The 12,954-nt window shown below is 36.6% G+C and overlaps 1 protein-coding gene across 1 annotated transcript; it reads left to right on the top strand.

The window, feature by feature from the left end:
- The first annotated feature begins 2,725 nt into the window (after window positions 1–2,725).
- Window positions 2,726–11,634, top strand: sarnp (SAP domain containing ribonucleoprotein). The gene is made up of 11 exons (XM_084720314.1): window positions 2,726–2,876; window positions 3,908–4,007; window positions 4,288–4,331; window positions 4,430–4,500; window positions 5,450–5,501; window positions 7,584–7,657; window positions 9,085–9,122; window positions 9,879–9,907; window positions 10,013–10,081; window positions 11,187–11,273; window positions 11,427–11,634. The coding sequence occupies exons 1-11, from the start codon at window positions 2,844–2,846 to the stop codon at window positions 11,466–11,468; spliced, it is 639 nt and encodes a 212-aa protein (XP_084576440.1). The 5' UTR covers window positions 2,726–2,843; the 3' UTR covers window positions 11,469–11,634.
- Window positions 11,635–12,954: the final 1,320 nt, after the last annotated feature.

The raw sequence follows: 12,954 nt of genomic DNA on the forward strand, positions 1-12,954 counted from the left end.
CTGCTCTCAACAGGATCAAATTGAGATCATGAGGGTTACATTATCATTATTTTTTTGGGTCTTGGGTGCCACTTCCACAGAGCATGTGCTTTCAAACACAATATGAATAGTCACCTAAATCTCTGCTAAAATCACCTGACCCAGTTTGGGCTGCACGTCTCATTATTCCTAATTATGGTCGGATTTACTCTGAAATTCATGTCGCTGCTGATCATTATCAAGTCCACGTCACAGAAAACTCTAAAAAAAAAAAAAAAAGACGCATATTCACTGAAAATGTTCTGTACTTATATATGACGATGTGATAAAATATAAAATATTAAAGTGTTGAGTTGTTGGTTTCTGTGTCATTGGAGGCTCAGGTCACACAGAGGCTGTGCCTGGAGAAGAAAAATGGGAGGAATGCAGTGTTAATGAGGATTATTGAAGCACTTGTGACTCCCTAAATTCATCCGGCTTTGTCCTTCTACCCCCGAGAACTATAAAATCACTTTGTTGAGAGATTTTTTGTCTCCATATAATATGCCAAACTGTGACACTGTTTAAACCTCTTTTTTAAACAATGTCAGCATTCACAGCAAATCCTTTTCAAACTTGTTTCATCTGTCGTTACCATGAATGAACCCTTTAACTCCCTGCAGCCCTCAACACATATGTAACAGACACATGATAGGAGGTGAACTGTAAAATACGTCATGGAACCTAAACATGGAGTCTGCATATCACTTTATATAAATCAGTTAAGACTGGGGTGGGATGCACAGCTGGGTCGGGAGATTTTATTTGGGTCCCCAAATAAAATAAGAGAAAACAGACTATGGAAGAAAATCTGCAACTTTAAGATGTATGCCTGCAGTACAGCTTTAATAAAGCATTTAAAATGTGCGTCTTGTTTTAGTGATCTGAGCCTGTTAATTCTGCTTAAATACACTTATTTTGTCTCATTTATGAAGTACGTTAAAATGTCCTACCTTCTTAGAAATAAGGGTTCCAAAAGGGTTCTTCCTGAAAGGCTGAGGCTCTACCCAGAACCGTTTACTTCTGAGGAACCCTTTTTTTTTTTTTTAAATAAAGGGTCCATCAAGGGTTCTTTGTAAGACTGGGGTTTGTATGAAGAATGCTTTTCATCCATTTTTGATGAAAAACTTGAAGAAAGACTTTTTGGCACTCTTTTATCGAGGGTTCTTTGTAGCCTTGGAATATAAAAAGGTTCCTGGGAGGGTTCTTGTTAGCACACTTGGAGGATGGAAGGGGTCTGGATAGAACTCCCAGAGAGAGTTCTGAGTGGAACCATCACACAGAGAAGCATTCTCTGTAGAATCTCTCATAGAGGGCACTTTACTTTACTTCTAGGTATAACCTTTTATGTTGGGTTCTAGGTAGAACTCTCTGAAAGGGTTCAGAGTGGAACCTTTTTAAAAGGACCTCTCATTTCTAAGAGTGTGCATTGTTTTCATGCATTTATTTCAAACTCATAAAGTATTTAGCATGTGTACGTGATTTAACACATCAAGATAATATAAGGTGATGTGGGAATGGCAGTTAAAATGGTTGGGGAAGTTCATTTTTCTGCACAAATTAAGAAGACCTGTTAAGGTGTATTTTGAATCTGGTCACAATAGTTTGTAATTTTTTAAAAAGTGGGTCATCAGTGAAAAGGTTTGGGAAACACTGATCTAATGTCATTTTAACAACAGAGCCTCAACTCACCGTTCTTTGCGCAACTTCAAATGTCGATTGAAGCTGGAAGGATAAAACTTCCTCTATCTATTGCATCTGACTGCAACATAATGCCCAAGGAGAAAATGAAAAATCTTGCTGCCCTCATCTTTTCACCTTCAAAGAGACACAAAAAGAAAAATATGAAATTTAACATGAAGATAAATACTTTTATACAATATGTTGGCTAACAGACTATGATCATCATCACAGTTTGTTATTATTTGTTGTAATTATTAATTAGAATTCTTAAATTATATTATGCAAACTAAAAAACCTAAATAAAATGCTTTTTATAATTATTTTGTGGCTTTTTGTTCCTTTAATCGATAGTACAGCCGAAGACAGGAAAAACCTTTAATTCAGAAAAAAAAAGGACTGGAAAACGGACAAAAAGACAAAGTTACAAAACTGTGAACATAATTATTTTTAGCATAAAGGAACTATTCATCCCATAAACCATTGCGGATGATACCGCTTCTCCTTAAATTTAACTTTTGTCATTGTAATATATTGTAATTTGTGTTTGGTGTGTACAAAATTAGATTCACTGCATTACTATTAAACATTATTAGTAAGATTCATGTTCAGTAGCTAACTAGTTAGCATGCTAGGCGAACGACCCTTTCACAGTGACTGTACCCATTACCATGGTAACACCGAGATCAGCCAATCACAGACCTCGCTGTTCATTTTAGGATCGTGGATAGTGTAGTATCGCGAATAAAACGTGTTTTTGTTTTTGTTTTTTTAAATAAGTTTAATATTATGACTAATAATATAAATCCTCTATGCAGAATATGAATGTGAATTTCACGAGCCTCATTGTGGAACTCTACACACAGAGAGAGAATGGAATAAAAAAGTTCTTTAAAAATACCATAAAACTAATCTCTGATGCAGTTATCACAGAAAATAATCACCAAAATCACGTAACGTGCAGGAGTGTTTTTGCTTTGTACTCACGGCTCAGAAATGGGTGTGAATCCCTGTTTATCCAGCCGCCTGCAGCGTGTCAGTCTGTCCAGCAGGCGTCGCTGTGAAATAACAGCGTTACAGTGGAGGCGCTCTGAAGTAGAGCGGCTCCACTTTGATTGGAGGAAGTAATACATCAACAAAGAAAGATGGCCGAAGTGATAGAGCTCCAGAAACTGAAGGTTGGTGAAGCTTTAAATATGTATTAATTACACACATTAGGTAGGTTTATGAATGAACATTATGTTGTAACGGTTGTTAGTTACAGTACTAGAGAGCGGACTGACGGATAACTGAACAGTTTAATGAGCAAAATGTTTCCTCCGGCTGTGGAGGCGAGGAACCGGCGTGTGTTCACGTTTTTCATTCAGCTGCGAAGCTAACCACAGCGATATAAATTAAATATATGATGGTAGATTAACAGGCAGCTGGGAACTAAGTTAAATTAACAGATAAAACTGTATTTAGGTGTATTAAAACGGCAAATGTAGCTGCTGTTGTTAGGTACAAAGTGTCCCGCCATCGCTGTTCCACAGGTCCAGTTTAATTAAGGTTACCAGTAACCAGTGTGTTTGACCTCCGCCCAGTGGTGGAATGTAACTAAGTACGTTTACTCAAGTACTGTCCATTTATGTTTTTTTTGAGAGAACTAGCGTGGTACTAAAAATCACGTAACTACATGATTTAATTAAACAGCTAAACCGACCGAAACATCGTTGATGTCTTAAAATGTATTATTTATTTATTTATTCTTCCTTCCCTTTATTACGTTAGTTCAGATAAGATATTCATTTATTTGTCCCAAAAAGGGGAAATTTACAGTGTTACAACATAAAAAATAAAATAAAATAAAACATAAAAATACACGCAAGAGGAAATATAAAAAATAAGGACAATTTTAGCAAGGGAAATATGAAAATAAAAATAGGATAAACTACAATCAGGAGAAATATAGAAAGAGTTAAGAAACTAAAAATGCACATTTAAGAAGCTGAAATCAGAAATTTGGAATCTTTTTTTCCTAAATACTTACTCAAACCGTTTAATCAATAATCAAAAGGTCGGGGGTTAATTTGATAATCGATTAATCATTGCAGCTCTATTTGAGACTACTGAGTACTCAAGAAATTGCCCCCAGTGAAGAACATTAAAGTAAGGTGGGTAAGTGGTGCTTGTTATATTCATTGAAAATATATTTCTTTTGTTGTTTCAGCTTGCTGAACTGAGGCAGGAATGTGAGGCCCGAGGTCTGGAAACCAAGGGAAACAAAGGAGAACTCATTGCCCGACTGCAAGCCTATCTGGAGGAACACGGTGAGACGAAATATCCTTCACACTATGACTCATTGTAGACAGGGGTATAAATATGGCAGTGTTTGGACTACAATCATTTATTATTCGTGCGGTCACACCTGTACTTGTTAAATTGTTTCTACATACTATTCTGTTGTGAGAGGCTGGTAGTTCTCGATTTATAATCATCTAATTCATTTTTTCTGTTTATGGATTCCTCATTGTGATAAAATCACTGATCTCTCCCATTGTCCCTCTTACTTTTTACTTTATGGTGTTCATACCATCATATAAATATCAGAGGAAGATGTGGACGTAGACGACGTTCTGGCAGAGGATACAGAGGTATTGTGATTGTTGATATTTCATGATGTGAGCTCTTTCACTTCCCCTCATTAGACCATTATGTGTGGTTGTGACAAATGTTTCCATCTTCCTTTCAGGACTTCACTAAAGTTGAGAGTGCCAACAATGTAAAAGTTGACAAGAATTCTGAGTCTACTGAGGGCGAGACGTAAGTTCATCGTCACGTTAGTCTACATACTTCTTAACAATCAAACCAAGTACAGTGTGTTCATTTACAGCTGGACCTACTGAATGTCATGTTTGTATATCAGCAGCTTCTTTTGAAGTTTTCAAGTGAAGCTCCAAATGTCTGTTGTTAAATTTTATGACATCATTGCCCTAAAAAAAATCCTCAAATCAAATCCTGGACTTCAGTGAAGTGACTCACTGGATTCATTTTTTTTCTTTTTTTAAATATTAAATTTATCGTGCTGTGAAATTATTGCCAGACTGTCCTGTTAGTACAGGTCGCTACTTTATTCCCTTTGTGTGCAGCATGTTTGAGAACAAACAGTTTTTTCACTGCAGTGAAAATATTGTTTTTGAAACGTAACAAATACAGCAACAAATATGGATTGAAGCAGAATATTTCATAAAATAAAAACATGTTGTGTTGTGTCATTTTGGAAATTATTCCAACTATTATTTATTATATATTTGCAATCAATTTTCTACTTTTGGACTTTATTAGTAATATATTTGGATCACATGAGTAAGAAACAATCCTACTCAGCCACCACTGTGCAGAAATACCTAAACAGAATAATGAAATAGGCAAAGAAAAAAGCTTGGAATGTTGATTTAGAATTTGAATGTTTTAATTTTATGAATGAATATTTAAACTCTTTGGTACAGCCTTGTATTATGTAATGAGTTATTTTCCAAAACATTGCACTATTTCTTTCATTTGTTTTTATGACTAAACTGTAAGTAGTTTTGAACCAAGGACTGGACCGTTACGCTCATAAATGTTCTCTAAATGGCTTCATATGTGGGGTATTATCAGCCGTCAGATTTAGTGTAGAAATGCCCCCCATACTGATAAACACAGGTTTATAATGGGTAGTGTAGCATAGTTGGTCTTTGCTCATTGTTTGTTTACATGTTTTTTCTTTCAGACCTACTGAAAAGAAGTTGGTGAAAATAACTCCTCCATCATCAGCCAGTGAGGTACGTATGACATATTTGCACGCACCAATAATTTATTAGGGTCCCTTTAATATGCGTATTTTAATGAATAGAGAATATCACGGTCACATGTGGAAGAGACATCTGAGACCAACAGGAACTTGTATCCACACTAACATCCAGCAGTCTTCACAAGAACTCCATAACACAACAAATTCTACTGTATTTCCTCCGCATGGTACGACTCACCTTGACTTCACTTGACTTGTTGTTTTTTGATTTTTCCATTGGCAAATGTTGTGGATAGTACTTGTTGGGGATTTCATGTCTGATACCAGTACAGCAGCCTTGAGTATCTGCTGATCTTTTTCCCTCTCTTAAACAACAGAGCTGTTATGAATATGATAAATATGATACATTTGTAGGAAGAACACTTTGCTTAGCCTCAGCATGTAACCCATCATGCTCAAAGTGTGAAACAAATAATCTACTCCTACAAAAAAAGAGGAAATACAGCCCACAACATGACTCAGTTATGCAACACTGCTGCTTCTTTTTATTTATAGCTGCTACAAGGAAATTTTAGCCGGTTATGAAACAGTCTTACTGATGCCTCTATATGACCTACATAACTGAACGAGACAATTATCTATTTCTGTGTAGTTATTCTTAATGAGTGCCACCAGGTCACATTATCTGTGAAACCTGTGTTTTCCCAGCCAAGTTACAGTGAGGAGTACGTTAGTTAAAATGAAGACGGAGGACTTCTTCCTTGACTGCCATATATACCATTAATGTGCGCGGGAGGAGAAACTCTCTGACAGCGTCTCTGCTCCAGTAGCAGGATCAGCCTGTTGGAGAGTGCAGAGTGCAGTGCGCAGTGCGACCCTGACTCTGCTACAGTTTTTCTGTTTTAATGCATTAAGTTGGCCTCTTTCACGTCATTTTGCAATTTTTAACTGGTTAGTTGCTGGTTATTGGGCGTCGACTATCAAAAGCAAAAAAAAAAATCGTGCAAACATTCAAAATGGAATTGCATCAATTGCACAGAACTGTTTTCGGATTATCCTAACGTATGTCCCATTCTTGTGAACATGATATCTCCAGAATGCCTTGATGGAATTTCTTCAAATTTGGCACAAACGTCCACTTAGTCTCAAGAATCAACTGATAAGATTTTGATGGTCAAATGTCAAAGATGATCTGACAAAACTTTCTGGCCAAAGCTCAAGAATTTCTATGCAAATTATGACAAAATTTCACACAAATTTCTAGTAGGATGAAATGAGCTGATGACATTTTATATCCAAAAGGTCAAAAATTCAAAGTCTTCACTACATATATTATATGAGTCTGGACAGACTTGGATGTCAACTGAAATTGATGCTGTAGTTTTTAGTTTCTTTCTTGAATTTAACATAAATCCACCCAGCTGACATGATGACAGCATTACTGACAGGTCTCACTCATTCTGCTCGTTCTGTCCACTGTTCACATGACACATACTGCTCATCTGATACTTGTGACACATCTCTCTTTGCAGCATGTCATTCAAAGTTTAGTTATGCTTTTGCATGATAGTTTAGACTAGTGGATTGTATCAGATTAAACTGATCAAAAAGAAAAATCAGATATCAGATCCAGTGGGTTTTGGTCAGTTTTGGGCCGATAGGGAGGAATTATATGCTCATCAGGTAGGTGCAAGGCAGAAACAGAAACAGTCTCAGAGAAAAAGGTAAGGCCTGCACACTTAATCCAGGTCACAAAAGGTTTAATTTACAACGTTTCGATCACACTCAGGATTCATTAGTTCAGAATGTTTGAACAATGGAAACCTCGCCCATATTTATACATCATGTGCCTCAATAAGATGCCAAGCTGGGCGATATCGGGTGTGGTTAATTGTTCAAACCTCGCAGGGTAATCAGCATTCCACATCCATTACCAATTCAATAAATTACACAGAAACACTGCATAGAAAATAATATGCAGAACCATAATAACATGAAAGTCAACTTCAGAATATCAGAAATGAAAACGGCAAATATTCGCCTGCAGAACCAACACCTCTGCCACCTGCATGTGTTCTGATTTAATAATTCACCTTTTGTTTGTTTCGAGCAGAGACTACAGAAGAGAGCTGAACGCTTCAACCTGCCTGCATCGGCTGAAAGCAAAAAGGCCATACGAGCAGCGAGGTAAGACTTCACCACCGTCCTCCTTTGGGTGTCTTTTAAAACATACTTTCACTTTATTACAGTCTGGATTTAAGTTGTGTAGTTTTGGCCATCATACTGATGACATTGTACTCATCAAGGTTATTCCTGAGATTAGCGTAATTTACTTAGATCAGAAAACAGTGGTGAGTAGTAAAATTATTACTCTGTTGTTATAATCATCCACCACTGTTTCCAGACCTCCTGGTTCAGTTTTGACCTGCCATCTCAAAAAAAAATATTTCCAACAAAAATGATGACGAAATCATTCTGCCCTGACGAATAAAGACCAGATGAACTCTGTTTGGGCCGACACCTTACATAGATCACAGTGCTCAGCATCTCAAAGCTCTAATAAAAGTGGCCAAGAGCGCGCCGCCTCAGAAAGAGGAGAGGCAGCCTGTCTGTCAACATGTTTCTCTCTCAGTCAAACCAGAAATAAGACTGGGTGCATCGTTCCCAGTTAAGATGAGCTCTGTCGATATAAGACACCTGAGCACACAGCGTCCTGCAGTGTCTGTGGAGGTAAATATCAGTTACATAAGCTGATTGATTCGATGACATTTAACAGAGTTAAACTGAGTGAAACATAAAGCAGAACTTTATCATGGTCTGATAGCCAATAATGACCCTTCAGTAATAACTTGTGCATTAATTCTTACATGATAGGGGAGACTGGGGATGGTTGTAACTCTTGGAGCATCAGTAACTCAGTAGCTGTTCGCGCAAGCGCTCTCAAACCTTGATGGACAGAACCCATATTTGTCTTATACAAATAAAACTACTACACAATCACAGATATGTGGGCTAATGTCAAATACAAGGACTTCTGTTGTTAGAACCTACCCCACTACAGGGATGAGCTGTAACTACAGTTAGGGGTAAATGTGACATTGGGAGGAAATGTGCTAAAAAATATCACTATATTCTCTTTACTCTAAGTTGAAAGTAATTTAGCTGGACATACAGAGCAAAACACAGAGTGAAATCTAGACCTTCCCTGGCAGAAGATCACCTTTTATAATAAAGTCTGTGTATAAATTATATACTATTGACACTTTGGAAAGCATAAAATAAGACATATGCCAAGAAGTCTGAACCTTTCAAAATAAAAGTCTATACATTACTACATCAGTAATGACTTTGATGAGTACACAGTTGTCATAACTGATGGAAATGATGGCCAAAACTCTCTGAAAATAATATATACGTTTAGATATGATATAATATATACTCTTTTTCATGCCTTGTTTTTTTCCTGTAGTCATTTTGTACTATTTTTTGTATTATTTTCTGTTGGCTTGTTCTATTTGTTATTATTGTGTATTGTCTGTCTTCAAATTTTGAATAAATAAAACCTGTCAGGTGATTTAAACATTTGCTAAAATGATTAAACTCTCTTTCTTCAGGTTTGGTTCACCAGCTGATGCCTCCAGTCCCTCCTCAGGTCTGTTGTCACTCTTTACTCACTCTTACTGAAAAAAATGACTCAAAATGTTTAATCGACTAATTAATCCTGTCACAATCTTGTCAATTCAGAAATAGGTCCAAACATGTGGAGCACACAGACATACAGACATCTTTTACAAGTCTTTCTTGTAATGATTATTTTCATTATTGATTAATCTGTCCCTCATTTTCTCCATTAATTGATTAGTTGTTTGGTCCGTGAAATGTCAGAAAATGGTGAGAGATGCTGATTAAAGTCCTCAGATGTCTCGTTTTGTCCACAGCAATCCAAAGATACTCAGTTTACTTTCAGAGAGTAAAGAAACCAGAAAATATTCACATTTAAGAAGCTGAAATCGGAGAATTTGGGCTTTTTTTTTCCTTAAACAATGATTCAAGCTTATTAATTGTTTATCAGAATAGTTGGCGATTAATTTGATAATTGATATCTTATCGTTATTGGCCACGAGAAGTGGGTAATTATTGTTATCCACTGAAAAAATCGATATCTTGCATCCCTACAATCCCAGGTTTCACCACGTATCATTTAGTGGGAAATGGTAGCAGAGTTTTGAAGACCATTCGAGGGAAATACCAGAATCTAATCTAAGTCTATAGCAAACATCTGTCTTCATAAATCATAAAACTTTGGCAACATTTAACATGTTTTTCATAAAGTTTAACATTAAACTTCTGAATGTTTTCTACCTGCTGCTGTTCACCCTGACGGTTTTTATTCATGTCTCTCAAACAGGTGGTGCTGTTGCAAACAGTAAAGCGTCTGTAAGTGTTGCAACAACAGTTTGTTCGTCCTTTAGTTGACACATTTCTTCTTTCCTCCAGTTAATGAGATGAAGTCAATGGGAATGTTTTTGTGTTTCATGTAAGGTGAACGTGGAGCAGCTGAAGAAGAGAGCAGAAAGATTTGGCATGAACGTTTCATCCGTCTCACAAAAGGTGACAGAAATTCATCATGTAACTACACTAATTCAGTTAACTTTTTTCTACAATTCCTTTATTTAGATCAGTGTTTCTTACGTATTTTTTTTCACCGTGTACCACCTCAGAAAATATTGAGCTCTATAAATACCACGTTGCTGTTTTGTGCCATTTGGTGCGAACAGGTTTAGAGAGCACTTCACCGCCGCTTCTGAAGCAGCTACTAGCACTTGTGCTTGGTTCACTGTTGTTCAGTTAATTTCAGCGTGGCTGCTGGAGTTTATTCTCCTCTTTAGCTGCGCTCCTCTTTGTAATCGCTCCTGTTTGGAGGCACAGTTGCAGTGTTTCATATCGAACCATCACAGTTTAGTTTGTAACTACCAGCTGGATGATGTGTGTGCACACTGCATACCTGTTTCTGACTATGTAGCAGGCTAATTTTGCAGCATTCTGATAGTATTATATGTTATTTAAAGGGATAGTTCACCCAAAAATGAAAACGTAGTCATTGCCAACTATCCTCAAGCTGATTGAAGGTCAGGTTTAGTTTTTCGCGTGGTGTAGTCCAAGTTTTCTAAAGCCCTGATATGCCATTTACATTTGTGCGCACACCATCACCCCATACACACCCAGTTGAGACGGTGTACACGTGCATGTCAATGTGGCTACAACCTAAGATTTACAGTGAAAATTTAGACTTTCATGTCAACTTGGCATGTCGGGGCTGTAGGAGACTTGGATTACAGCAGACGAGCAGTATGGAGGCATTTTTCTGTTTGAAAACTGGTCACCATTCATTTAAATTGTTTGGGAGATTTTGCAACGCTGCTTTCCTGTGAAACTCCAGCAGTGTTTTGTGGAGTAAAAATCTAAACCCAACCTTCAGTCCACTTGAGGGTGAATAGATAGTGACTGAATTTGCATTTTTGGCTGCACTATCCCTTTAAATTTATTTATTTCACTTTGAAAAAATATTTCTGACATTCCTTTGTGTACCACTAGAGGGTGCTTGTGTGCCATCAGTGGTCCATGTGCCACAGTTTGAGAATCTAGGATTCAGATCATTTCCCTGACATGCTGGAGTTTACATTTGACATTAAAGTAATTTTTTGTTGTTGTCCAGCTCGAAGAGGATGAAAAGCTGAAAAAGAGGAAGGAGAGATTTGGGGCCATGACAAGCTCAGGTTCAGCTGGTGGAGCCGATGTCGAGGTCTGTTTTCTCTCCATTTCTTGCATTTTTGTTATTGTTTGCCTTGAGTGACAGTTATGTTCCATCACAGTGCATGAAAATACTGATTAAAAAGACGACAGGGAATACAGAAAGAGATTATGTGTTAATGTTGATGTTTCTCTTTTTCTACAGGCAAAGAAACTGAAGCGCGCTGAAAGATTTGGGATTGTGTGATGTTTTAAAACCTTTTCTTTGTATGTAAAGCCTTTTCATTTGTATTTTGGATTGATCAGATAACCTGTTATTTTCATTTGGGGTTTCATTGATACACTGCTTCAGTTATCTGTCCATTTTATAACATAATTATGTGATTTAAAATAAATTGTTTTCAATTTTTTGATATCTGCGTCATGATTCTTGGTTTTTGTTTTTGTTTTGGAGTCGCGACGGAGATCATGAAAGTGGAGATGAGCATATTATTCCTTTTGTACTTGTAACCTCAAAGTAATAATTATCACCTTTGAACACACTTTCAGGGTGATCAGTCCTAAAATTTGGCTATGAGGATCATTGTGTGAAACTAAATATAATTTTAAATATCAAATCGATTCCAAACTCTGATAATTATAGTAATAAAAATATATCTGACAAAATATCTCCAAAGTAACTTTACAAGGACAGTTTATACAGTAAACATGATTTAATTATTATTATTTTATTACTACTCGTATATTTAATAAAATTTGCCTGGTGACGCTGAAGGTTACGCTTCTGCTAACGTTCCGCTGAAGGAAAGTGTGATGTGAAGACTGTTTTTTCATGACAATTCAGTGGTTTAAGGTTTGTCAAGCAAAGTGATATGTGACGTTAGGTAACGTTATATCCCGGTTTACTGTAAATGCTTGACCTGCCCAAAAAAAAAAAGTGATCACTGCCAAAAATGCCAGCTGTCTGCGGGAGCGCGCGCGGCCCGTTAAACCTATAACGACTGTCCATTGATAGACATAACCGTGTCCACAACCAGACACCTTCTTCCTAACATTCTGTTAAAATTTCCCTTTGACTACGAATATAAATGATCATTTAATGTTTTCAGCCAATATAATGCCGTTCAAGTCTAACTTCTTACCTTTCTAGCAGTATAACGTTTTAACAATTTACTTTAGCCTTGTTTTTTTATCAAAGTCGCTGAAAGTGCGCTATCGCCGATGTTTTAGCTTGTCCTCACCCATGTTTTCTCCCTGTAAACACTGATATATATATATATATATATACATATATATTTATTTATTTATTTATATATACATATATATTTATTTATTTATTTATTTATTTATCCTATTCAATATCCGATTCCCCCATTGTGGGATCAATAAATCTTATCTTCCTCAAATGTTCTACTGGCTGGTGTTTTCAATAAACATTGCCTAAGTGTTAGATAAGTTTAATATCAACAAAGCATAATAAAAGTGAGGAAGCCAGCAGGTGTAAAGGAAGTGAAACAACAGAGGCTGATCTCTGAGGTCCGTGTATGAAGTTTAATTCATCTGCAGATGTTTGCATTGCGTAATAAAAAATGCCAGTCAGTGCGGATAAATCGTTTTTCTTTCTTGGACCAGTAAACACAGAAGTGACTGCAATGTTTTTTTTGTTTGTTACAACTACATATGAAATTGTATCGGTGACTGCAATCAGCTTGTTCCGTTTTCAAACTTGTAAA

The sequence above is a fragment of the Lutjanus erythropterus genome, chromosome 6 (genome assembly GCF_056507025.1).
Source record: "Lutjanus erythropterus isolate fLutEry1 chromosome 6, fLutEry1.hap2, whole genome shotgun sequence".
Taxonomy (NCBI): Eukaryota; Metazoa; Chordata; class Actinopteri; order Lutjaniformes; family Lutjanidae; genus Lutjanus; species Lutjanus erythropterus.